The sequence below is a fragment of the Syngnathoides biaculeatus genome, chromosome 14 (assembly GCF_019802595.1).
Source record: "Syngnathoides biaculeatus isolate LvHL_M chromosome 14, ASM1980259v1, whole genome shotgun sequence".
NCBI classification, from domain to species: Eukaryota; Metazoa; Chordata; class Actinopteri; order Syngnathiformes; family Syngnathidae; genus Syngnathoides; species Syngnathoides biaculeatus.
In genome coordinates, this window is record NC_084653.1 from 1,156,965 (window position 1) to 1,184,515 (window position 27,551).

At 42.5% G+C, this 27,551-nt stretch overlaps 1 protein-coding gene across 8 annotated transcripts in view; it reads left to right on the forward strand.

The window, feature by feature from the left end:
* Nucleotides 1-27,551, forward strand: part of LOC133512470 (uncharacterized) — a 69,191-nt gene that overhangs the window by 13,729 nt on the left and 27,911 nt on the right. For all 8 annotated transcript variants that reach the window (XR_009798199.1, XR_009798200.1, XM_061842146.1 and 5 more), the window contains exons 2-3: nucleotides 351-465; nucleotides 24,955-25,124. Coding sequence is in view for 6 of the 8 variants with exons in the window: in XM_061842146.1 (XP_061698130.1) it covers nucleotides 351-465; nucleotides 24,955-25,124 (285 nt within the window). In the remaining 2 variants the exon portion in view is untranslated. The remainder of the gene's footprint in view (nucleotides 1-350; nucleotides 466-24,954; nucleotides 25,125-27,551) is intronic.

Here is a 27,551-nt window from a genome sequence, read left to right on the forward strand (position 1 = left end):
CATTTATAAGGCAATGAAGCTGCACATTAAAACTTTTACTCTAAACCCTTGCATAAAACTGCATGTTCTTCAACCCTTTTGTCATAAGTAACTTTTTTTGTTTGTTTTTTTTCAAGGGTTTTTACTTTTTCTTTTAACATCTTTGCATTCTTATTCTTATCATTCTTTGTTCGGCCCGATTCAAGATCAGTATTGGCAAATTCTCAAACACAACAATTTGCCGGTGCAATCCATTACTTGGCTTTACTACCATACTTGTTTTCCAGTCTGAAAATGTTCATTTTGCATTTCATCTCTATTGCTTTATTTTAAGTCTAAGGTGTTAAGTAATTGATTTTATTTTTTCCCAGTCCTCTGTGAAGTGCCTCCAACTCTGCCACAGGATGTCATGGTTGATAAATGGCAGTTGATGTGGACTGCTGACAAAAAAGAGACCACTGTCACATACTCTGTCAAGTACCGCAGGTGAGTGGCATGGATGTCAAAACTACAAATGCACTACTGTTGCTATGGCTATTTTAAATACAGTACAGTATATGCACCTGTTCATCTCTCCTTTATCCGAGGGGTTACATTTAGCAAGACCTCCTGAACAGACTAAATCCTTTAAGTAGCTACCAACTAAATAATATAGCAAGTATTATTGATATGCATTTTTAAGTTTCACATACAGTGGCAGTGTTGAAACCCCCTTAAATTTTTCACTTTATATTGCAACCATTTACTTAATTTGTTCATTTTTTTCCTCATTAATCTACATAAAGCACCCATATTGACGGAAAAAAACAGAATTTACATTTTTGCAGATTTATTAAAAAAGAAATGGAAATATCACAGTCATAAGTATTCAGACCCTTCTCCGTGACACTCACATTGAACTTGGGTATTCTCCATTTCTTCTGATCATCTAAGATGGATCTACACCTTCATTGTAGTTAAGCTGTATTTGATTTAAACTGATTGGCCGCACACCCATCTATATAAGACCTGATACAGTCACTCACATTTGAAAAATGTTCGGGTGTGGTCAGTCATGCCCGCAGATAAAGTTGCAGGTATGATTACGGATGGAATCTCAAGACCTTAAAATAACTTACTGATTTGTTATACCAGAGTATGTAGTTGTTACCTAGTACCATAATCAAAATTTATTGACATTGCACTGAGACAGACAATTTTAAAGAGGTCAATAGACATTCAATTTCAAAACTAAGTATTCATATAATCAAATTTTATTTCATCATGATGTATTGTTATAATGTAGCATAATTTACGGCGGTATCTATTGTCAATCCATTGATGAAAGCTAGCAGTAGATCTGTATCTTCCTAAAGCATGTAGAGGGGAAAGGTTTTCAACTTCAAGATAACGTGGTACCACGGGGGAAAATGACCATTCGCATTTAGATATATGGACAGACTAGTCTAACGTTAGAACGTAGATCTAGTCAAAGTAAATCACATTCTCATACTTATTATTGTTAGATACGGAAGCATTACCTGTGTTATATCCCAAAAATGTTTTCAGTGTAACTGAATTTCCTTTGAAATTGCTCATGATGTTGATGACTTTTGACGTACTGTAAATACACACACAGTACTTGAAGCAGCTCGGAACATGTGCTTTTGGCATCACTTCAGAACATGCTCAGTACGGTTAACTTGCATTTCCAGTTTCCGGGTGCATACTGATTGTTTAGGATCAGGCTTCTTTTGTTACCAACATTTATGAAATAAACCTATAAATTAATGTAAAGACCAACGTTCCCTCTAATTTTTGACGTGTCTGAGCAAACACACTAAGCCCTTGAGTGCCCCCTTTGACCACTGTGAGCAACATCAGACGTATGCACGGTGTTCAAATCAGTGGCATCCATTGAAGCTACATGGCTCATTAAAGATTCACATTACAGCATTTACATTCCCATCAGCACATTTCAAGAACAATTTTGTGTTTTTGCAAAGTTACAATGAAAATATCAACAAACAAAAAAATGCACTGCTAACCAAACCAAGCCAACTATGAACTATAAAACTTAAAGGTTGCTTCCAACTTTGTTTCATTTTATTTTTTTTAACCCACAATGATATCCCCGTCTGTTTTTCTTGGTGTAAAACTGAATTATTGCTTGCAGAATATCTTTAGCAATGCATGTTGAAAGCTGAATGATGCTCCAAAACAATTTTAAGGTTAATGTTATGTTGCCTCCTATATTTAAAATACAGAATTAGCTGTTTGTGCACTCTAGTGTCTGTGCTGTCATCCTCGATCAGGCTGCGCCAAGGTGGAATTTATACACAATCTCATCCTGTTCTTTCTACATTGGCTTCAGACCAGATCTTTTTTACTCAGAAGAGAAAATCTTGTCTAATTTTACCACTTTTTCTTCTATTATTCACATACCGCGACATTCATTAAAGCAACAGCACGTCTTTTTTAATTTTTTTTTTTTTTTTTTTACTTTTACCATTATTATCGAGCGTAAACACAAGCAGCATGTGTAACTCTTTGTTCTACGCTGCCCAGAATGTGTGGGTGGAACGGTGTTTGTAATTATCAGTGTACCGCTTTAAGAGCCAAACGGGGCCGAGTCAGGTAAGGTAAACTAGCAGGAGACCGTGTGCTTCTGTGTTTTAAAAAAAAAAAAAAAAAAAAAAAAAAAACATTTCGAGCTGTGGTTCACTGCGCTGGATTAGTTGTCACGTGCGCTGAGAATTTCGGTGTACGCGCATGATTTTTCGTGCTGGACTGTGCAGATTTGCGAGTGCCATGGCGCAATCGCACCCATCAAATCACGGTGACTGCCTTGTAGCTCACAGTGCATGTCAGAGCAAATGAGAATCATGAAGTCAAAGGAACTGCCTAAGGGCTGAGAGACAGAATTGTGGCAAGGCACAGATCTGGCCAAGGTTACAACAAAATATCTGATGCACTTAAAGGAAGACTTTGTCCAAAATTTCCATGTACAATAAACCCTCCAATCTGAAGTAATATTATTACTTCATATGTTTTGTACATTCATTGAAAAAAAAGCTAGGTACAACATAAGTAATTGAAAATAAAGAACAGATTTGAAATCCACGTAATATCTGGATATCTGTCAGCTTTCACAGCCAGAGCTGGAACAAACGTCCATGACCCCGCCCCTTGACGTCAACGGAGCTGAGCATTCCTGACAAATCTTTTTAGCTAGGCCAAGATGCGGACGGGTTGTGCACCAAACTGCAACAAAACTGAGAAATCACAAATTTGTCATTCTTTAACCTCCCGTGGGTTAAACCTGACAGAATAAAGCTGTGGCTGTCACAGTTGAGGCTCGTTCATCAGCGAGAGAGATGCACGCCTCTGCAGTGATCACTTCGAAGAACGGTTTCTGGTACAGGACCCTAAATTTTCCATCGCACCACATCTTTACACCAAACAGAAGAAAACACTAACAGTGGATGGCTATCCTACTATTTTTTAACATTCTATGTTTTAACATAAAAATAGTCAGCCGTGAGAGGAATATTGATAAACAGACAATAGAAACTCCAAAGAATAGAGGTAAGTTGTTTTTGTGCGCTAGATAAAGATAACATCACCATTACTGTTTATGGATTGTTTTGACGTGACTTCACCCGTTGTGCTGACTCGGGTAAATAACTGACGGCGGGCATTTTATTTCCCTGAGGTCGTTACTAGTACATTGAGTAGAAGAACTTTTAATAAGATGCCTGTTTGCGGTGCCGTGGGTTGCTCAAACAGCCCAGGGGTGATCAAAGATGTTAGTTATTCTAAAACGCCTAAAATTATCAGTAATCAAGGTGATGAACCAATAAGAATTCTCAGTGAACAGAGATGGTTATCCAAAAAGGCGATCTATCGTAAAGACATCACAACAGAGAAGCAGTGGGATCAGACACTTGTTCGTGGTTATGTTTAGCTGTGTTAAAATCTCCTAGGATAATGAGCGGCGAATCTGCGTGTTTTTTTCAATCTTGTTTATCTGCTCGGCGAGCGTTATCAGTTCGCAAGATGTATCGTCGGAAGCATTATAAGATGTCCCAGCTTTCAAAGCCCGACTTGTATCGTGAGCCTCTTCATCATGAGGCTTTGAAGAGCATGCCGTCTAGCAACTCTGGAAAAAGCTTCAGCAAATTGGCGAGACTTGTCAAAAAAAAGTCAGTGAAAACAACCATTAGCCACCTAGCTATAGCCCCAGGTGCTCGTATAAGCAACGAGATACTTTATGATGGGTGTTGGTATACCAACACTGTTGAATGAGGAAAGTGATGCAGACATGTTGATCAGGATCTATGTTCATTCCAATACGCTCCATTTTTTTTGTTTGACCTTTTCAAACGCATGACAACACTGGCATTCCGCCACAGTTAGCATTAGGTCACAAAGAGAACACAAACACCAGTCTTTCGAAATGAGCCTGTCTGGAAAATCTCAGAGTTCATATTTTGGGACTGTTGTTGTGCATCGTCGTCAGCGTCACTTCCCTTGTCCAACATGTCAAGTTCTGACTGTGTGTATTCTGGCTCAAACGCATAGGGTTGAACATTGTACGTTATATTACTTTTGTTTTGTTTGATGTGTTTGTAATTATTTTTCACAAAAATCTGCCACAAAATGCCCAGATAGTGGATGTTCATTGTTCGGTGAAACCATATTCACAAGGAATGGGGTTAGATCAGGAAGCACCGGTGACATGGCAAACGCTGATTGGCTGTCGGTTTTGTAGCTGGGAAAATCTGAATCTCTGATTGAGAGAAGAATTGTGCAGCATTTTCAAAAATAGTTTACAATTTACAGATGTTATGATGTGAAATCTGTGGATAATTTCGGCATTAAAAGAAACACTGAACCCTCATCTACTAATTTTTAATGCGTGCTCCCATGTCTACTTTTACCGACAAAATCACCCTTTAAGGTTCTTAACACACTAACCTCTGTAATGCTCAAATGGAAGACATTTGGGGTGACCAGCACCCTTCCTTGAGCTGTTCACCCAGCTAAACTTCTCACTTGAGGAAGAAGAGCCTTGGTGAGAGAGGTAAAGAACAACCCAAAGATCACTGCGGCTGATCTCCAAGGATGCAGTCGGGAGATGTGAGAAAGTTCTAGAAGGTCAGCAATGACCACACCCCTCCACCAGTTGGGGCTTCATGGTAAGCAAATCAGATGTATTTGTATTGCGCATTTCATACATGAGGTAACGCTATGTGCATTATATGATTAAAAGCATTTGAAAACAGAGATAGGAAACTTTAAAACGGGATAAAAACAATAAAAATGACAAGTATATGTACGGTTTTAATTATCTTTATATATATATACAGAGAGAGAGAGAGAGAGAGAGAGAGAGAGAGAGAGAGAGAGAGAGAGAGACAAAAAACCGTGTACGGTGCAAGTAATATGATTAAAAAGTGGAAATACTCTAAAAAGCATGAGAAAAAATACGTTTTCAACCTGGATTTAAAAACATTCACACTTGTGGCTGATGTCACTTCTGTTGGCAACTTATTCCATTTGTGTGCACCATAATAGTTAAATGCTGCTTCACCATGTTTGCTTTGGACTCTGAGCGCCACTATTTGACCCGAGTGAGTTGATCTCAGAGAATACAATACAATTACAGAGCAATGGAAAGTGTGGTAAGGAAATGAAGAAATGGGTTCAAGTGGGGTGGAACAGCTGGCAGAAGTTGTCTGGTGTTTGATGTGACAGAAGAGTGTCTGCCAGGATGAAGGGCAAAGTTTATAAAACAGTGGTGAGGCCGGCCATGGTATACAGGTTAGAGACGGTGGCAATGAAAAACAACACGAAGCAGAGCTGGAGGTAGCAGAAATGAAGGTGCTGAGGTTCTCGCTTGGAATGAACAAGTGGATAGGATTAGAAATGAGCTCATTAGAGGGACAGCCAAAGTTGGATGTTTTGGAGACAAGGTTAGAGAGAGCAGACTTAGATGGTTTGGACACGTTCAGAGGCGAGACAGTGGTGAGGATGGAGCTAATAAATGGAAATAAACCACAGGGTTAAACGCGTGTGGGGGGAAAAAAAGTCGCGGCTTAGAGGCCAGAAATTACGGTAACCCCTTTCCTCCAGGTAGGACCTAAACAATTGAAGGAGTGTTCCCTTTCGTCCTTCCCATGTTTCCAACCTATTCAGCAGTATATTATGATCTACCATATCAAAAGACGCGCTGAGATCCAACAAGACCAAAATAACACCTTTCCTGAGTCAGTATTCAACCTTATATCATTTTGCACTTTGATAAGAGAAGATTCTGTTCTGTGATGTGTTTGGAAACCTGATTGAAATCTGTCAAAAAGTTCATTTAAATTCAAGAAATTGCTGAGTTGATTAAAAATAACTTTCTCAAGAATCTTGGCTATGAACAGGAGATTTGAGATGGGTCTATAGCTTGCTAACTTGAATCGTCCAGTGCTCTGTTTTTTAGAAGAGGCTTCACAGCAGCTACTTTAAAGCCCAAGTGTCATCCCTATAAACATTCTAAAATAGATATTGTAATGAAAAATACATATAACATTATTCACTCCAATGTCTATACAAAAAATTAATTGTGAGTGGAGAGCGCGTCATCCATGCGCAAAGTTGCAAAAGTGTCATTCTACGATATCCAAGTGGTCGCCATATTGGCTGCATCATCCGTCCGTGACGTCACCCGAAAATTCGCCAATGAAAACACACGGTGCACCCTAACTATTGGAGACAAACGCGCCCCTTCTGACATGGAAGCTCTTTTCGAAAAGGAGAACACCACACAACCGAGTGAAGTTACCGGGGCAATATTACACTATTGTTTCGAGCCCTCGGGGCAATATTACACTATTGTTTCAGATGATATGCGATCACGGCCAAACCCCATCCCCGTCTGATCCACTTTCGCGGCGGAGATGACCCATCGCGGCTCATTGCAGCCAGCCGGTGTGGCTTATGACAGAGCTGAGCGGTGCTGCTTTAGGGGGTTGTTCATAGACCGCCGCAGTAGCAATGAACAACACAATCGAGCCAGGGCGCTTTAGTGCGCGCACGCGACTGAGTGAGGCATTCTCGGCTGGGTTCTTCAGAGCCGCCCCCGTCCGCAAAGCCCGACTCGCAGCCTTTGCAGAAGCCGTGACCGCCAAACGCGGCGCCTAGGCCGGTGCGGCTGATTTTCGGCACCATGGTGCCATATAATGGAGCCTAGCCATGCTGCTTTTAGGGGGATGTTCATAGCCGCTGGGTTCTTCAGATTCGCTGCCGTCTGCGCAGCAGTCTGACGCTGTCCGACGCACACATCGACAGATTTCGTACATGGATCTTTTATGTTATGAGAGACCGATTACTTGGTCCACCCCAAAGTATTATTTTTTTTAGGAGCTGTATACACACCTACCTGTCATTCGGAACCCACGAAGCACTCGTCCTCTGCACCCTTGCAATCCATTTTTCACAACGAACTGGGTCTCTTGCAAACTTATGAAGGGTAACCCGGCATTTTGGCTAACATGAAGGAACAATGAGCTACCTTCCCGGAGGTAAAACTAATGGAAACAAATGAGTCCACTTGTGGGCACCACTGTCCTTCAGCCATGTTTACCCCTTCATGATTAAAGAGAATAAGTGGTTGTGTTAAAATTGCTTCAATTTTCCTCTGTCTTCCTCTGGTCATGGTGAAAGCTTGACTCGTGACGTACTGGACTATACTGTGTGATGTTCGCACAGTCAGTGGATGATGAAAAACAATCTGAGATGTCTTCTCAAACACTCTGGCTTGAGCAGATGCGAAAGAAGCGCAAATCGAGTGTCTTTGTTCGTATTTTTCCAATGGAGTTGATGCATCCAGACAAACTTGTCGAATTCCTCTTTCTCTTTCTGATGAAGAGCAACAGAAACACTGCTGACCTTTTCAGACACTTCAAGATAGAACATGCGACTGTAATCAGGAATTGCAAGAGATGCAGCAGTGGAAAGATGTTGTTTCAAGGAGCTGAAGGAAGTGTCTGCTTCTGTGGTCCAACAAAGAGTGTTTGAAAGATTGCGCATACCTTGTTCATTGACCATCTGTCTGAGTGGGTGAGTGAGTTGCAAAGACCGAGAAAGCCCAGCATGGTTTTGACATTTGTTGGTTTTGGGTGATGGGGGATATTGTCCTTGTGAGAGGGAGACATTCCTGTGCCATGGCGTGAGATCAGATTTCCGAGAAAGGAAACCTGTGGTCGGGGAATCTGGAGTTTGGACTTGGAACACTTCAGTCCAACAGAGGCCAAATCAGAAAGCAAAGACCTAGTGGCTTCGAGACAAGAAGTTTCAGATGGACCCGCCAGCAAGGGACATGCTGCACCAGGAGAACCCCATGAGCCAATTCATGCGGAGACAGCAACTGACAAAGACAGTCATTGAAGAATCCGGGTGAAAGAACAAAGCCTTGAGGCAAGTGATTGTAGGAGTAGCAAACACCATTCCAAGTGAAAGCAAAAAATTGCTTCATTGAAGGGTGAAGCAAAAGAAAGCATTAGCCAAGTCAATGCAAGTGAAATGAATGTGGGCTGATGTAATTTGGGACAATGCCGAGTGCGGGTTTGGGACAGGCAAACTGAGGGTTAACACTACACATTAATTGCTCGCAGGTCATGGACCATGCGAAACTTTCCAGTGTTTTTCTTTTCAACAAGCAAGATGGGGGTTTTAAAATCAGAGCCAGGAATTTCACACAACACTCCTGCTTTGAGCAAGCCGTCAATTGTTTCCGAAATGCCAATCATCCCAGCCTCTTTTACAGAGTATTGGGGAACATATATTTGTCCCGGTTTCATCTGAAACACAACAGGGGATACATTCCAGAAACCAACATCAGTGGGATCCATGGACCACAGCGATGTGGGGAGGGAATCAAGAAGTTGACCAGCAAAATCGCTGTCGGTTGTTTCAGGTCCATGGTGCCTATCCAGAAGCTGGTGCTCCAAAACAGAAGTCGGTAAAAATGTGTTAGACTGAATCCAATCAAGAGTAAAATAAATATTGCCAATCAGTGGCCTGTGTTCATGCCAGGACAAACTGACCGAGATACTTCGCTGTGTGCTGAGGCAAGACCATCAAGGAGACATGTGGGTGACAAGGTGGCATAGAAGGATCCGGGGGATCCGCCATCATGTACCATTTGAGTTGTTCAAGAGTCAGGAACACCAAAAAGGCGACACCTGGTCAAAACAAATCACCCATGTTCAATTTCCATATGCTGTTTTCAATTTCCTGAAATGCCTTACTATACCTCTCATCCCCTGATCTGCCAGTACAGAGTGCAATGCATACAATCATACCACATCATAAGATCTGAGGTTGCGAACCCAAGGTGACTAGAGAGTCCAAAAGCAGGGTTCATACACGGCCCTAAAAGTCCCTAAAAACCTCTAAATTTCTGTGGGTCCATTTAGGGGCCCCTAAAAGTCCTTAAAATTCACCGAAAACCGGTCCAGCCCTTAAAAAGGCCTTAAATTGAAAAAAACAAAAAACAATCAAAGGGAGGACCTCTACCGCCAAGATTTGCCCTAAAAAAAAAAAAAAAAAAATAGAGATCCGTCTGGCGTCCAAAACAGCCGGAAATTGCCAAGGGAAGTCACTCTGTGTTCACAACTTTTTTCTATAGTCGCCATCTTGTCGTTGATATTCTGTTTGTTTTTGTGAGTAGACATTTCATTTCGTCTTCGTAGCGTAGTTCTTTGATCGATCCAATAAGAATACTTGTATCATGGGGAAGTGCATTTTTCAAGATGCTTGGGTTGAAAGTAAAGAGTTTGGGAACTGGGTTCGTGGAGATCCAAAAGGTCGGCACATGTTCTCCTGTCATCTGTGCAAACATAGTTACCAGTTTGGAAAGATGGGCGTCAAAGCACTGGAGTCGCACCAAAAAAATAGGAGGCACGCTGATTTGGCGAAGACTGTCTCATCTTCTGTTAGTATGAATCTGTTTCTGTCAAAAGGATGCATCAAAACAGGCAGAGAGGAGGAAGGCAGCTCAGGTAGAAAGAGACGCCCTCAAAGCCAAAAAACCCAGAATAGAGACTGACATATCTACACTTATTGAGAAGGCTGACAGGCTGTGTGAGGAGGCAGAAGAAAAGAGGAATCATAGGTTTATTACAGAGGCCGATGCTCTCAGAGGCAGAGCGGAGGACAAGAGAGACACCTTGGCACCTCTGCAGCAACAAATAGAGGAAGCACTGGGTAGGCTCAAGGAGCTAGAGTAGGGGTGCTGAGACAGACATCAGTAGAAGACATTTGTAAATATGTGTATATAGCTGCAATTGTAGTTAGAATCTGTTTTCCGTAGACTGTTATGTGAAGTAATTATGTGAAGACATTGAGAATGGTCATATCAATGACAACGACCACAAGGGGCAACAGGTGATCACTGTGACAGGTACTGAGGTACTAGAACCTTTGACGAACCAATAATTGTTGATGGCACCATTGGGTGAGTCTTTTTTCCTTATTTTTGATTTGCCACGATGGCCCTACATTTTTCGTGTCGGCGACATAAGAATGGCCCTAAAAAGCCCTTAAATTTTTTTGGTCAGAGTGAGTGTGAACCCTGCAAAAGTGTTCAGTTTCGAGTCAACACCCACTCTTGCCCAGTAGATGTCGGCAATGGCACATGCCACAGGGGGATGTTCAACAAGCGGGAACTGGGAGCTGGCACCGGAGGCAGAGGCAGCCGAGCAGCAGTAGGTGTTACCATCCGGAAATTCCAGGATGAGTCCATCAGGGGTGCATTTGATGAGAGGGCATGTGGCGATGAGGAGATCTCTGCCCAAAAGATTGAGTGGACTGTTAGGTGCAAACACAAAAGAATGCAAAAGAGTCTGTGACTGTTGGTTTGGCTCTCTTGGGGTTGGTTGTAACCTCCTCGATTGTAGCCACGTGCTCCATTCAGACGCTTGAGGTCGCTATCTGCACTCGTGGGCCCAATGACCAGGCCTTCCACAATTGAAGCACAAGTTACGACCACCAGGGGCGCACCTCGACCTATGAATGAACCTGCTTGATACATCATGCACTCAGAACCGACCGAGGGAGATGAGATCAGAGCAATAGCGGCTTCTTCCTGCTTTTTCAGACTTTGCAACTGCAACATGGCAAGTTGTTTCTGTACTTTTGTGTTTGTCAACCTTAGACTCTTTTTCTTTAGCATGTCTCCTCAAATGATGTTTACCACCGGTCAAACTCAGCACCAGGAAGGTCCGGATTGGCCTCCATGGCCTGTGCCACAGACTTGCGAATGCAAAGCGGAGGCCGTAGGGCCTCCTCATCTGGTTTGGGAGCAAGCACCAAATCTGAAATGACACACTCAGGGACGGGAAATAAAGTCTCTAATGCTGCAGACATGGTCAAATAATTTTCCCGTGGAAGAGCCTGATGATCGGCGAGAGAAAAAACCTGAATTTTGCATCAGGGTATTCAACTGTGAAAGCAGACATGATTGTGTAAGGAGGAAATGGATATCACCTGTTGTTAACATTGGTCCCATAACCGCTCTCTGCACTGCTTGAAGCCAATTGGCACCACCAGATTTCATGGGTGGAAATTTCTGCAGCAACACACTCACATCAGTGGGAGAGAAAGATTTGTAAAACATAGCAGAGTTACCAGTAGCTGGGTCAACTTTGGCTAACATGGGTGCTTGCAAGATTTGGGAATGGGTCACACGCCGATGAGGAGGAAAAGCTGGACCTTTGGAAGATTCCTCTGGGTCTTAAGGACCTCTGGTTCGCTCCAAAATGGAGTCAGGGTGGGCACCTGAAAGATTCAAGACATTTGACTTTAATTCTGCTAATTGATTGTAACTGAGCAACATACAACCCGTTTTCTGCCTCCCCATTCGAAGAGCCTCTAGCTGCGTGTGACGCAGCGTCGACAGCAACTCCCTGTTCTGTTTTCAGTCGGGCCGCTTCTTGTTCAGCGCGAAGGGCGCGGTCTTGCTTTCCCACTTCAGCGTTTATTCTATCTTCATGTTCAGTAGCGATTCTCTTGAGTTGATTTCTGATATTTTATGGAACCTCTTGGTTTCTATTTAATTTTGCCTTCTACAGTTCTAGCTGAGTCAAACGTGTGAATGGGTCACCTTTCAAGTTAGCCACTTTTTCCAATCTGCCTTCTAATTCACTAAAGGCAGCATAACTCCAGCAGCCAAAGTTTCCATGACTGTATTCATGTTTGATGTCAGTTGCACGAGTGAGAGACGTTTGATCGTCTACATCTACTTTGAGCCGCCCCGCAATTAAATTCAATACTGGAGCCTGAAATTCATTTAATGCTTTCCTGGCTTTATGGTAAGGTGACAGTACAAATGGGTTAGTTGGAGACAACACCCAAGGCCGTTTCTCCTCCAAGTAAGGAGGCGGCGCGCAGGGCAATTTGGCTGTTGACGGCACAAGACCAACACTTTCTTCCTTGACAGCCAAATGGGACAACTTTAACGCACATCCCATTGCCAACATTCTTGCTTTTGCTTTCATTTCCACAATTTTCTTAGTATTCTCTCTCACGTTTCTCCCTTTTGAAGACAACCTGTGAATTTTTTCCACTTCCAATTTTAGACCTGCCGCTCTTTTAACGCAATCTTATTCCGTTTCTTTCATTAATGTCACCAAACACGTGGTCGAAGACAATGTAGGGAACCATCCATTCTTGCAACATTTCCTCATCCATTCTTTCAACTGTTCTGTCTCACTATCTTGTTCTTTTTCAGGCAACCCTCCAACACACACACATCACATGCACTTTTCACTTGTTCAATTTGCAACACTTGTTCAAAAAGGTTTGGTATTTTCAAATCGAACCATACACTTTCCCTCTCAAACTGTCCCTCCATTTTGTTTTAAATCGAATCACCCTCTCTCTCTTCTTTTTTGTAGTCAACAGGTCTTTCTATTTGGAACAGAGAGGCAGATAAGTGACAAAGTAACAATAACGCAGAGGGTGGGTGGCAAACATACAAGTAGTGTCGCCTCCGTTGATCTCACACACGCACGCTTGCCTCACTACGCCACAATCGTGTGTGCGCGTGCGCGCGAGACAATCGTGAGCGAGCCAGCAGATGCCGAAAGACGCTTTTTTTTTTTTTTTAAACTACCACTGGGTATCGTCATACCCTCAGGCCATTTTTTAAGGTCACTTTAATTTCTACAATTTATCATCCCTCAAATCTCATTATTATTACATTTATTTATGATTATTATTACATTTATTTATTATTATTACTTGTATTTATTTTTTCAAAAAGTGCTCTAGACTCTTTATTTTAATGAAACAGTCCTTTGATTTCGAATGAGGAATTCCATTCTCTAGGATTCTCCGAAAAGAATGTGACAACCTCCCGGTCCAGAAAGTTTTGGGCTGGCCTCAACCTTAACGGTGTGTTCTGCCAGTCACGGGATTTACAACCTTTTTGTGTCGGCACAACCTCCGAACACAGGGTACTTCCAAACCCTTTTTAGTGTGGTACGCCCACACACTCTATGGCTTCTCAACCATTTAGGTGGGACGTGACGGTTACCCACCAGGGCCTCGAACCCAGGACTATACCACCCAGTTTCCCCAAGTGTTCAAAACAGCCAGAAACTAATTTCACAATGTCACAAATTCAAACATAACATGGACCTCAACCCCAGTTTAAGACAGATGATCACTTTTGGAGGATAAAAGTCCTCTTTCCTTATCAATTGTTAGCCGACCTATGTTCTGTCTGTCAACCAACACCTCAGTCTGGAATCGCGTCGGGGTCACCAATTGTTGGAGTATGCTTTTTTTCTTCTGCGTGTTTGTTTAATTTCGGGTAGTGAGAATGTTGGTTATCCAAATAAAGGCTGGAGATGATGAACAGTTTCTTCGAAGAATTTACTTTTGGAATATTCCGGGCACTTATGAGTTACAGACAGTGGCTGTAGAGAGCAGATCACAAGTGTGAAGATACAGAGAAAGCACACATTCTGTATCTTGTCAGAAGGGCAGATCATGGGTGGTATAAAACCTGTGGCCTGCCATTGGGGCTTTCCACTTCGACAAAGGGTTTCTGTCTCAACCGGTTTCTAGCTGGCAATGGATTATTACAATTTGTCCAGTATGCAGTTCATCAAGGTTGACCTACGTGCAGAGATGCGCTCAAGGACACATCTGGCCACAGAGCAGAGCCCCACTAAGGACATAAGGAAATTATGGAGTCATGACTAAATATGGGCATAAGACATATTTCAGTCCCCATCCAACCTTCAACAGTTGAATTTCTGAAAATCAAAGAGGATGGAAAAATTAAGAATTTCTTAAAATTAAACTCAACAAATTTTTCCATACTTAATCATAGCAGTTCTGCAACTGCAACTACAGAATATCATAGCAACCATGTTTTTATTGCGCTTTTTGGCCAGATTTCTTGCTATAAAGTGCTTTAAACTGAACATGTATTTACTTTGATGGTCTTGCAGGGCAATTACAGGACTGGCAACAGTTTCTGAATCCTCCACTCCAGGTGTACTGGAGATTTTTGGAGCTGTAAATAAAATAAACCATGACCTGCAATATCACATCAATGACAAGTCGATAGATATAGTCATGACATCAATTCATTGAATTCCTTAACTCTTTGAAATATTAATATTTTCATGAAAAATTAAAACAAAACATCTCAAATTATACATTTAAACTACATCAATGAATGACACTTGATATGCATGCAGTGAGAGATTTAAATAAGACATGCCATTTATGATTGTACCACAAATGAGAAAAATAACTTACTGGTCACTTTTACTATACCAGTCTTATTCTGCCCCAAGAAAGTTGGGTGAGTACCATACCCACTTGTGTTAGCTGAAAAAAGAACAGATATTTTGGATTAATTATAAATGCAATTGGCACAGCCGGCACCCTTAATTAGACTGAATATATATCTTCAATGGTGGAGGCCAAAGTTTGTGTTTCAGGATATTTCAGATATATTTGGTTGAGAAGGAAGATTCCATCTACTAAAACTGCGCACCGCTCAAGATGAACATATTTTTCTTTGGAGGATTTGCCAAGGTAGCTTTGCCTGTAAAATAGGTCAATATATTAATGTAAGTACCAAATTTTTCATTACACATGTTCTAGTTCAGGTCAGTGTGTACCCTGCCTCCTGCCCGTTGACAGCTGGGATATGCTCCCGCACTCCTTCAACCCTCGTGAGGATAAGCAGCTAAGAAAATGAACTCTTTGAATACCCCTTAAAATCTTACTTAAATTATCTCAATAGCTCAAATAACCTAAAAATTATGACCATTTAAAGATTGAGTATATGGACTAATTATGGTATTGGTAAAACAATAGAAAAGAACAAAAAGTTGCGACCTTCCCGGTTAATTAGGATCTTCAAAATGTCCTGAGTTTTTTGTTTCTCAACACATTTTAATGACATTTCATTGGTACCTTGACTGTTACCATTTGCATTTATTTTTATTACAATTGCATGTAATTGTATACAAAGCAACATATCCAGCAATTTCACTGATTTTGGAATGCGCCCAACATTTTTGTGAGCGTTAAAAAACAGTGCGAGCGGACATATCACCTTCATATTTCACTTATGCATCTATAATTACAAATAAAACATAAATGAAGTAGTTTGGGAAAAATATATACTTACCGAAATGTTTTGATCGAGGTTTTAAACAGAGAAAAGTTTAAAATAACGGGTTGTTGCATGCAGTTAGGGTGTTGCCACGAGGCATGTCTAGCTAGCTAGCCTTTAATGTGCAGCTAGCTAGCTGACTAGAAATGAACCATAAAAGCCCCCCGAAAGCGAAAACATGCCGGACTCACCCCTTTCTAGCGCATTCCCTACACTACTCACAACAGACACCTGAGGTGGTGTGTGGAAAACATTTATTTATTGCTTTCACAGCAGGATAACTCTGGAGGCTTCCTAGTCCACACATGGAGTGCAACAAGTGAGGCTCCTCCAAATTAGCGGATATGACGTATTTGTCTTCTTCTCCTTCAGTCAACTGCATCAGGATACAACTCACCGGCACCTGTTGGCAAGCAAAACATGCAAATTTATCCCCAGAAAAGTTGGAAATGTTCGTGTGGGGTACCTCTGCAAACATTGATACTCAAACTTGAAAAAATGCTGTTTATTTTTGTTGGTCATGTTGGTACTCAACATGTAATGGGGGAAAATACAGTTGATTGAGTGGTTTTCACAACCTGCATCTTTAAAACTGTGGAATAAATCTGGATTTGGTCAGATGACTTCTCCTTGGTCTGTTGGCCAATTAGTTCGTGATTGAAGGTTTGTGAAAATGCCCTCTTCAGCACATTGACAGCTGGTTTCTAATTTTTCAAGATGTAGGCTTTATAATAGTGGCTTGTCTTACATGATGGACTTGCCCTATTTTGAAATCTCCACAATCATGACAGTATTTATATATTGTAACAAATACTTAATGGATTTTATTATGCGACTTCAGAAATTTTCTGCACAAATTCTATAGAAATTTGAGATTAAGCACTGTGCCACTTTCTGGTCTTCAAACCTTTCTATAGAATTTCGGTAGAAACATTTTGTTCTATAGAAAATCGATAATCACAACCAAAGATCTTGGCGTGGTATGGGCTGGACTACATTGTTGACAATAGTCTTCATCCTATCCATCAGACCTAACATTGCATTCAGGGTGGGGGAGGGAAGCCAACATCTACTGTAGATTGTTTGGATGTGGTCGTTATAGAGGGGAAATTCTGAGGTGTGGGTGGCTCCAATGGGGCAGAAAGGGGTGTGGGAGATTTAAAGTGCTGATACATTCCATTTGTCATTTGCGCATCTGATTGGATGATGCAGATGAATCTGTGTGCACCTTGTCTTGCCTTATCTCTTGTTCCTCCAATTGTTTGGGAATAACTGGATCCATTTGTCCTTGATTTTTGTAAACATTTTCTTCCCAGGGCGGTGAATGATGCACACAGTAGAAAATGTTGACACCCAATAACTTAACCCCTTGTCTCTTTAGACAGAAACCGTCTACTTTGTAAAGATTTTTACGCTCCCAAAAAAGCCAATGCAACTCACGGATCGTGCAGTGCACACTTTGCTTAACCACCTTTTCAATTGACGGAGCCTCGAGAAACGTTCATCTCTCGATCGTACAAGTGGGAGAGGTCCGCTTATAAAAACCTTCTGGTAGGAAAGGAGAGAAGGAGACTTGGTGGTGGAACCCCAAAATACAGGAAGTCATCCAAGGGAAGAGATTAGCGAAGAAGAAATGGGACATGGGGAGGACTGAGGAGAGGCAGAAGGAGTACATTGAGATGCAACGTATGGCAAAGTTAGAGGTGGTGAGGGCTAAACAAGAGGCATATGACATGTACGCCAGGTTGGATAGGAAAGAAGCACAAAGGATCTCTATAGGTTGGCCAGACAGAGGGATAAATATGGCAAGGATGTGCAGCAAGTAAAGGTCATCAAGTACAGCGATGGAAATATGTTGACTGGTACCAGTAGTGTGCTAAGTAGATGGAAAGAGTACTTTGAGAAGTTAATGAATGAAGAGAATGGAAGAGAAGGTAGAGTTGAAGAGGCAAGCGTGAATGACCAGGAAGTGGCAATGATTAGTAAGGGGAAAGGCACTGAACAGAATGAAAAATGGAAAGACATGGGTCCAGATGACATAGCAGTGGAGGTATGGAAGCAATTTGGAGAGGTGGCTGTGGAGATTTGACCAACTTATTCAATAGAACACTTAGCAGAAGAGATGATGCCAGAAGAATGGTGGAAAAGTGTGCTAGTCCCCATTTTTAAGAACAAAGGCGATGTTCAGAGCTGTGGAAACAATAGAGGAATAAAGATCATGAGCCATACAATGAAGTTATGGGAAAGAGGAGTGGAGGCTAGACTCAGGACAGAAGTAGGTATCTGCGAGCAACATTGTGGTTTCATGCTGAGAATGAGGACCACAGATGCATTATTTGCCTTGAGGATGCTCGTGGAAAAGTCCAGAGAAGAACAGAAGGAGCTACATTGTGTCTTTGTAGACCAAGAGAAAGCCTATGACAGAGTACCAAGAGAGGAACTGTGGTACTCCATGCGCAAGTCTGGTGTGGCGGAGAAATATGTTAAGAAGAAATATGTTAGAATAGTACAGGACATGTATGAGGGCAGCAGAACAGCGGTGAGGTGTGCCGTTGGTGTGTCAGAAGAGTTTAAGGAGGAGGTGGGACTGCATCAGGGATCCGCGCTGAGCCCTTCCTGTTTGCGGTCGTAATGGATAGGCTGACAGATAAGGTTAGACTGCAATCCCCATGGACTATGATGTTCGCAAATGATGTGATCCGCACTGAAAGCAGGGAGCAGGCGGAGGAACAATTAGAAAGATGGAGGCATGCACTGGAAAGGAGAGGGATGAAGATTAGCCACAGTAAAACAGTATATGCACATGAATGAGAGGGGCGGAGGAGGAGGAGTGAAGCTCCAGGGAGAAGAGATAGCGAGGGTGGATGACTTCAAATACCTGGGGTCAACAATACAGAGCAATGGTGAGTGTGGTAAGGAAGTGAAGAAACGGGTCCAAGCGTGGTGTACTCTTATTACTTACTTACTCCTTTGCCATTTGAGCCTTTCTGTAAAAATGAGCGGACCAAAGGAAAGAAGTGGACTGTCGGTGCCGAGTATTTAATAAGGAGGACAAAAAAAAAAAAAAATTCACAGAAGTCGAATCAACGGCTGTGTGTCTCATATGCCAAAAACCTGTTTTTTTTTTTTTTTTTTTTAAAGAGTACAATATCAGATGTCACTTTGCAACCAAGCAAAGTGACACCTGATATTGACTTATGCTCACAAACTGTCAATGCAAGAACAGGTGGCTACTGCACAGAGGAAAGTATTTCAACAACAATGGGGTAATCCGATGAATTTCCCAAGATGAGTAACGTGAACTGGCTTTGTGATTTTGCGTTTGCTGAGGACATATTTTCACATACGAATGAGCTGAATGTGAAGCTGCAGAGTAAAGATCAGTTTGCGCATGACGTATACAAATGTGAGAGCCTTCTCCCTAAAAAAACAAAAATCAAGTCCAAAACCTTGGTGTTCTTATTGATTCTGACCTGACTTTCAACAGTCATATCAAATCAATCTCTAAAACTGCCTTTTACCATCTGAAGAACATATCTCGAGTGACGGCTTGTAAAGCAGACCAGGAGAAGCTCGTCCAAGCTTTAATCTTAATTTGACTTGACTACTGTAATGGTCTAATGACTGAATTCCCCAAAAAGTGTATGAAACAGCTGCAGCTAATTCAGAATGGTGCAACTCGGGTTCTGACCAGAGCAAAGTGTTCAAATCATATAACTCCAATCTTAAAGTCCGAGCATTGGCTTCCAGTCAGCTTTAGAACAGATTTTAAAGTTCTGCTCTTCTTCTTCTTTTCCTTTCAGCTTTTCCCGTTAGGGGTCGCTACAGCGTGTCATCTCTTTCCATCTGGACCATCTAATCCGTACATCATGGCCGGCCTCACCACTGTTTTATAAATTTTGCCCTTCATCGTTGCATAGACTCTTCTGTCACACAACACACCAGACACCTTCTGTCAGTTGTTCCAACCTGCTTGGACCCGTTTCTTCACTTCCTTACCACAATAACAATTGCTCTGGATTGTTGACCCCAAATATTTGAAGTCGTACACCCTCACTATCTCTTCTCCCCGGATCCTCACTCTTTCAGTCTAACCTCATCTGTCAGCCTATTCATTACCACAGCAAACAGGAAGGGGCTCAGAGCTGATCACGGATGCAGTCCCACCTCCAATTTAAATTCTTCTGTCGCACCTATAGCACACCTCACCACTCTCTGCTGCCGTCCTGTACTATTCTAACATATTTCTCCGCCTCCTCAAAGCAAATAATCAAAATGAGCTTTATTGGCCAATTGTGTAAAAACACGGAATTTTTCTCTGGCAGTCGGTGCCACCCTGGTATGACATTCATTCATCCCAAAGAACAAGGAACTCCATAGCAACAAGAACAAAGAATAAGAGGCATTTGTCTTTCTAGGAACTATTCCTTATTAGAGTCACGCAAGATGTAAAATCTTCATCTAGAACAGGTAAGAGGTAAGTGTGTTAACGTCCCATATTATGTTAAGCTTGTACAGAGCGCCCTTACCAGACCAGTCAAATGTCAATTATGCAAAAGGAGCAGTTTAAAGTGAACAAAATATAAAATATTTCTATATTACTAATACAGATTGGACCAGCAGGATGTGAGTGAGTGTCCTAACATGGCACATGGCAGAAAAATAGTAGGTTCGCCGATCAAGAATTTAATGACATAATTGCCAGAGGGAAAAACTGTTCAATTGCCTGCTACTTTTTACTTTCATCAATCTGTAGTGCCGTCCCGATGGAAGGAGCTGTAAGAGCTGGTGGCCAGGATGTGGAGGGTTCAAAAGGCTCCTCCCTGCTCTGAACCTAGTTCGCGTTGCGTGCAAGTTCAAGAGTGGGTAGCGTGGTGCCGACGATCCGTTCAGCGGTTTTGATTGTCAGCTGCAGTCGGAGTTTGTCCTTTTTCGTGGCAGCCCCAAACCAGACTGTGATGGAGGTACACAGTACTGATTGGATAACCGCTGTGGAGAACTGTCTCAGCAGCTCTTTTGATAGGCCATGCTTCCCCAGAAGCCACAAGAAGTACATTCTTTGCTGGGCTTTTTTAATAATGGAGTTGTTTGTCCCGCACTTCAGGTTCTCTGAGACTATAATTCCCAAGAATTTGAATATCTCGACGATCGACACAAGGCAGTTGGACAGCGTCAGGGGCAGCTGTGGTGAAGGATGGCTCATGAAGTGCACAATCATCTCCACAGTCTCTAGAGTGTTCAACGCTCGGTTATGTTGACCACACCAAAGCTGCAGTTAGGAGTTTGACAGTCGGATGCCACGAAGTGCAGTCGTTAGTGTCGAGCGAGAAGAGCAGAGGGGAGAGGACACAACCTTGGGGTGCCCTGGAGCTGATGGCACGCGTGGAGGAGGGGGTGTCCCCCACCCTCACCTGCTGTGTCCTGCCCGTCAGGAAGTTGGAGATCCACTGGGAGATGGCAGGCGAGACGCTGAGCTGGAGACGTTTGGAGGAAAGGAGATCAGGGATGATTGTGTTGAACTGAGAGCTGAATTTCACAAACAGGATCCTTGCATAGGTACCCTCGCTGTCAAGATGTTCAAGGATGAAGTGCAGACCCATGTTGACGGCATCTTCCACAGACCTGTTAGCTCGTGAGGCAAACTGCAGTGGATCCAGTTAGGGACATGTGATGCTTTTTAGGTGGTCCAGCACAAGGCGTTCAAAGGACTTCATGACCGCAGATGTCAAGGCAACAAGTCTGTAGCTTTTTTGGGGACTGGTATTATGGTGGAGCGTTTGAACCAGGTTGGTACTTCACACATTTGTAGAGATCTGTTGAAGATCTTTGTGAAGACAGGAGCAAGTTGGTCTGCGCAGACTTTGAGGCAGGATGGGGACAGAAAAGGTCTGGCGCTTTGTTGATCTTTTGTTTGTAGAGCTGTCGCTTTCATGGATGTTAAACGGTGGCGTGGAAGGTGGTGCGGCTTGGTGGATGCGTGGTGTGGACGTGTCTATTTCAAATCTGCAGTCTGCCTCACCACTGTTTTATAAATTTTGCCCTTCATCCACCAAAGACCTTCCGCTAACTGTTCCAACGTGCTCGGACCAGTTTCTTCACTTCCTTACCACACTCACCATTTCTCTGGAATGTTGACCCTAAGTATTTGAAGTTGTCCACCCTCGCTATCTCTTCTCCCTGTAGCCTCATACTTCCCCCTCCACCCCTCTCATTCATGCACATATATTCTGTTTTACTTCGGCTAATCTTCATTCCTCTCCTTTCCAGTGCATGCCTCCATGTTTCTAATTGTTCCTCCACCTGCTCTCTGCTTTCACTGCATATCACAATATCATCTGCAAACATCATGGTCCAAGGGGATTCCAGTCTAACCTCACCTGTCAGCCTATCCATTACCAGATCAAACAGGAAGGGCCTCAGAGCTGATCCCTGATGCAGTTCCACCTCCACTTTAAATTCTTCTGTCACACCTACGGCACACCTCACTACTGTTTTGCTGCCCTCATACATGTCCTTTACTATTCTAACATATTTCCCCACCATACCAGACTTCCACATGCAGTACCACATTTCCTCTGTTGGTCCTCTGTCATAGGCTTTCTCTCAGTCTACAAAGACACAAGGAAGCTCCTTCTGACCTTCTCTGTACTTTTCCACGAGCATCCTCAAGGCAAATAATGCATCTGTGGTACTCTTTCTAGGCATGAAACCATGCTGTTGCTCGCAGAAACTTACTTCTGTCCTGAGTCTAGGCTCCACTACTTTTCCCATAACTTCCTTGTGTGGCTCATCATCTTTATTCCTCTAAAGTTCCCACAGCTCTGAACATCGCCTTTGTTCTTAAAAATGGAAACTATTACACTTTTCCTCCGTTCTTCAGGCATGTTCTCCCCCACTAATCCACAGCCACCTCTCCAAATTGCTTCCATACCTTCACAGGTTTGTCATCAGGGCCACCTCTCTTTCAATTTTTCATCCTATGGAGAGCCTTTCTAACTTCACCCTAACTAATCATTGCCACTTCCTGGTCCTTCACACTTGGCTCTTCTACTCCTCCTTCCGTCACATTTTCTCCACTCATCAACTTCTCAAAGTATTGTTTCCCTCTGTTTAGCACACTACTGGTACCAGTCAACACATTTCTATCTCTATCCTTAATCACCCTTACCTTACCTGTTGCACATCCTTCCCATCTCTATCCCTCTGTCTGGCCAACCTGTAGAGATCCTTTTCTCCTTCTTTCGTGTCCAACCTGGTGTACATGTCGTCAATTGCCTCCTGTTTAGCCTTTGCCACTTCTACCTTTGCCCTACGTCGCATCTCAATGTACTCCTTTCACCTCTCCTCTGTCCTCTCATTGTCTCACTTCTTCGCTAATCTCTTTTCTTGGATGACTTCCTGTATTTTGGGGTTCCACCACCAAGTCTCCTTCTCCCCTTTCCTACCAGCAGACACACCTGTCTCTCTGATCACCTAGGCTGTAGTAATCCAGACTACCGGGAGTTTCTCCTGTCCATCAAGAGCCTGTCTCACCTCTTTCCAAAAGGCCGCACAACATTCTTCCTTTCTCAGCTACCACCACATGGTCCTCTGGTCTACCCTTGTCTTCTTAATCTCCCTACCCACCACCATCCTCTGGTACTAAGCTACATTCTCCCCTACCACTACCTGACAATCAGTAACCTCCTTCAGATTGCATCGTCTGCACAAAATATAATGCACCAGCGTGCTTCTACTTCCGCTGTTGTTGGTCACTCTATGTTCCTGCCTCTTCTGGAAATAAGTGTTCACTACTGCCATTTCCATCCTTTTTGCACCACAAGCTGTCCCTCAAAGTTCCTTTCCTGGATGCCATACTTAGCCATCACTTCTTCAGCACCCCTGTTTCCTTCACCAAAATGTCCATTACAATCTGCACTCATCACAACTCTTTCTCTGTCTTGGATGCTCAGAACTTCTAAATCTACTACTTTCCATAATTTCTCTTTCAACTCTAGGTCACATCCTACCTGTGGGGCAGAGCCACTAATCACATTATAAATACCACCCTCAATTTCAAATTTCAGCCTCATCACTCTATCTAAGTCTTTTCACAAGACATTCTTAGCAAGCTTTTCCTAATAACCCCTACTCTATTTCTCTTCCCATCTACTCCTGTACCATCCCATCATGGTACAGTGATTTAAACCCTGCTCCTAAACTTCTAGCCTTACTACCTTTCTCCCTGCTCTCTTGGATGCACAATATAGCAACTTTTCTCCTCATCATCATGTCAACCAACTCCTGAGCTATTCCTGTCATAGTCCATTGTCAAGTCTGGTCATCACTCCGACCAGCTGACCCATGACGATTTACTATTGTGCTTTCCAACGCACCCCTGAAAAAATACGGAAAGGACGTAACGCGTGTGGCGCATCCAGTGGACTCGCACACGCCTCTGGCTGCGGACATTTCCCAGTATTTTTTTCTCTTCAAATTGAGCAACATTAATCCCCGATCCTGGCACCAAAGAAGGCAAGTGGAACTGGTGGTGCTGAAAAATGGAAAGTGGTGCGTAAAACTGTCGACTTCAAGAAGGATTTGATAGCCGAGCACGAATCTGGTGTGTGTGTTTCTGAGCTATCGAAGAAGTATGGCATGGCGAAATCGACGATCAGCACCATTCTGAAACACAAGGATGCCCTCAAAGCAAGTGATGTCGCTAAAGGAGCATAAGTGTTGACCAAGCAGAGGCCACAGATCTTGGAGGAAGTCGAAAAGTTGCTTCTTATTTTTCTGAACGAGCAGCATTTAGCTGGGGACAGTCTTGGCGAGGAAGGGAGGAGATGTCGTCTGATGATGTATTTCTTAAATGATTTGATTATATAAAGTATTTAAACTATACATGCATTTCTACTATGCAGTTTATTATCAGGAAAAGCTAAAAAAAAATCACTTTATTTTTTAGGCTTGGAACGCATTATTTCATTTTCCATTCATTGTAATGGGGAAACGTGCTTCGGTTTTCGAACGTTTTGGTTTTGAACCAGCCTTCTGGAACGGATTGTGTTTGAGAACCGAGGCACCACTGTACGTGGTGATGAAGGCCTACAATCGAACTCATTGCCTGTTTTGAATGGTGGAAAAAATGTCAATATGAACTTTTCCATCATGCTCTCTGATGCTTACACTTAGCATGGTATACAACGTGATTCAAAATGTAATAGTTGTGCTTCTGATATCTAATTAGTTCTTAAACAAAGGTGATTGTAGGGGAAAAATAGTCTGAGTCCCCTAATATTTCTTAATTTTTAATTCAGCTTTGACTCTAATCCTTGGAAAGACGTACCTACCTGCAAGCGGATGAATATCACTTCCTGTGATATCACTTTCACCAAAGCAGAGGCAGATCATGGCTGTGTTATGCTGGGTGTCCAAGCACAGAGGCACGAGCTGACTTCAGAACTCGTTGAAGCATGCAGCAGACAAGGTAAGCAAGTTGTGTGTACAAAAGTAAATTGTACCTGTCAACCTGAACAGCACGACTGTAAACAAGCAGCACCTGGCCCACCTGACCATGTTTATTGTTGCTGGTGACTTCAATCAAGCGTGTTTCAAGGCAACTTTGGCCAGTGTGTGAAGTGTTCCACCAGAGGAGATAAAACCCTGGATCATGTGTACTCCAACATTAATCATACATACAGACCCACACCCCCTACCATCTTGCTGGATCCGGCCATATTTGCATGCCCCTCACCCCCACATCCATCCCCATACTCAGACAAGGCCACAAACAATGGCAATTACAACGTGACCTGAGAATGCTGATGACAATGAATGTTTTTCACACACTGTATTTGAACACCAGAAGCTCCAGGAATACACAGATACTGTTCTTATATCAACAACTGCATAGGCACTGTAAGTGTCAATAGACTGATCCGTGTTTTTCCCAACCAAAAACCCTGGATGACCCAGGAAACTCAGGTACTCCAGAGACACTGTAGCGCCATCTTCAGGTGATAAGACAATGCACAGTACAGCACTGCCAGAGCTGACTTGAATAGAGGACTCAAAGATGCCAAGGCCTACAAAAGGAACATCGAGAAGCGCTTCACAGAAAATAACTCATAGATGTGGGTGGGATTACAATATATCGTAAACTTTAACAAAAATAACCAGATGTGTCCCAAAACTGATTCCTCACTGCTGCTCTCTTTGCACAATTGTCATTGCACTGGTCTATAACGGTGAACCGCAAACGGTTAAGGGCACTCTGTATAAGCTGAACATGATGTGGGGCGTTGACACACTCTTAACTGCTCTAAATGAAGAAGACTGCATCACAACTGTGACTCTTATCAGGAATACTATAGTTCCTCATGTCTCATGTTAGTTTGTTTGTTTTGTTCTGAATGTCATACCAGGGCGGCACCGACTGCCGAAGACAAATTCCTTCTGCGTTGATATATACTTGGGCATTAGAGCGGATTCTGATTCAGGCTTTTTATTTAGATTTGATTGTAAGTCGTAAGTACGAGGTTCCTGTTTTTACGTCAAAATACCATTGTCACTCAGAACAACACTGAGGCCTGTTATTTCAGTTACATACTGGAAGGATTTGCAGCCAACAGTGTGTGTAGTCAGCCAAAAACCCAAGTAATTTAGTAATTTTTGATGGGGTTGGACAACTAGTTTGCCCATTTGGCTCAAAGTTCTGTGGATCGGTGTTCAAATCCTAACCCCATCTGGTGTTTGCATGTTCACCCTGTGCCTTTGTGAGTTTTCTCTGGGTACTTCGGTTTCCTCCTGAAAAAAAAAAATGCATGCTAGGTGCCCGTAAGTGTAATTGTGAGTGCAAATGGTTGTTTGTTTCTATGTGCCCCTCAATTGGCTTGCAAACTATTCATGTGTGCCAAGCCTCCTGGCTGAAGTTAGCTGGGATAGACTCCTTCATTCCCACGACCCTTGTGAGGATAACCAGCTCAGAAAATGGATGGATGGTTGGATGGATGGGTTGCAAAACATGATTGCACATTAATTTTGACTGTTTAACGGCAAAAATCTGATTTGAAATCATTCCAGCTTGCTGGATACGATTATTATTTTACCTTAATTGTGAAGGCTAAGATATGATATGTTGGCTATGAACAGTTTTTTGTGAATTCAGAATAAGTTTTACTCCAGCGAGGTTATATACATACATTTTAGTGTAAGTTTAAACAGTTCTGAAGCAATAAAACACACTGCACACACTCATTCAGAAGCTGCTGTGAGCAACAGCTCACCCCCAGACAATCACACAAAGACACACACCACACCATGCCCTTTAAGGCAAAATGCATGTACAGTGCAGTTGCTCGGGTATATGCATTTTATGCTTGCAATTAGTTTTACTGTCTTAAGTCGAAATGGGTTTAAAATGTGTGGGAGTGTTCAACCTACAGCATATTCAATTATTTCTTTGTTATATAGTCTATCACAGATTTTTACCTAGAACCGGTGTTAAATGAGTATTCACTGTATTTTTATTGCAGTTGGCAAGTTCAGTGTCAGTCTCAAATGTTAAATAAATATCCATCATAATATAAAGAATCACAGTGCCTGTATAAAAACAATGCACTGTATCGCAGTACAACTCTCGCTGCATGAATAGAATGCTGATTCTCCATCCTACTTGTCATTGCATCTGAAAAAAACTGATTTAAAAAAAAAAAAAAAATGACAAGCCACAATATATTTGAGATCTGAGCAGATTTGAAGCATGTCAATGTAGGAACCACTGTTTCATTCTAACAAGCTGTTTATGTATTTAAAAAACATAAAATAAAAAAAAAAGAGCCTAAGGAGGTGCCCACAACAATTTTTGCAAGTAAAATAGTCAGACGTATGATGTGTAGTCTGTCCCCCACCACCC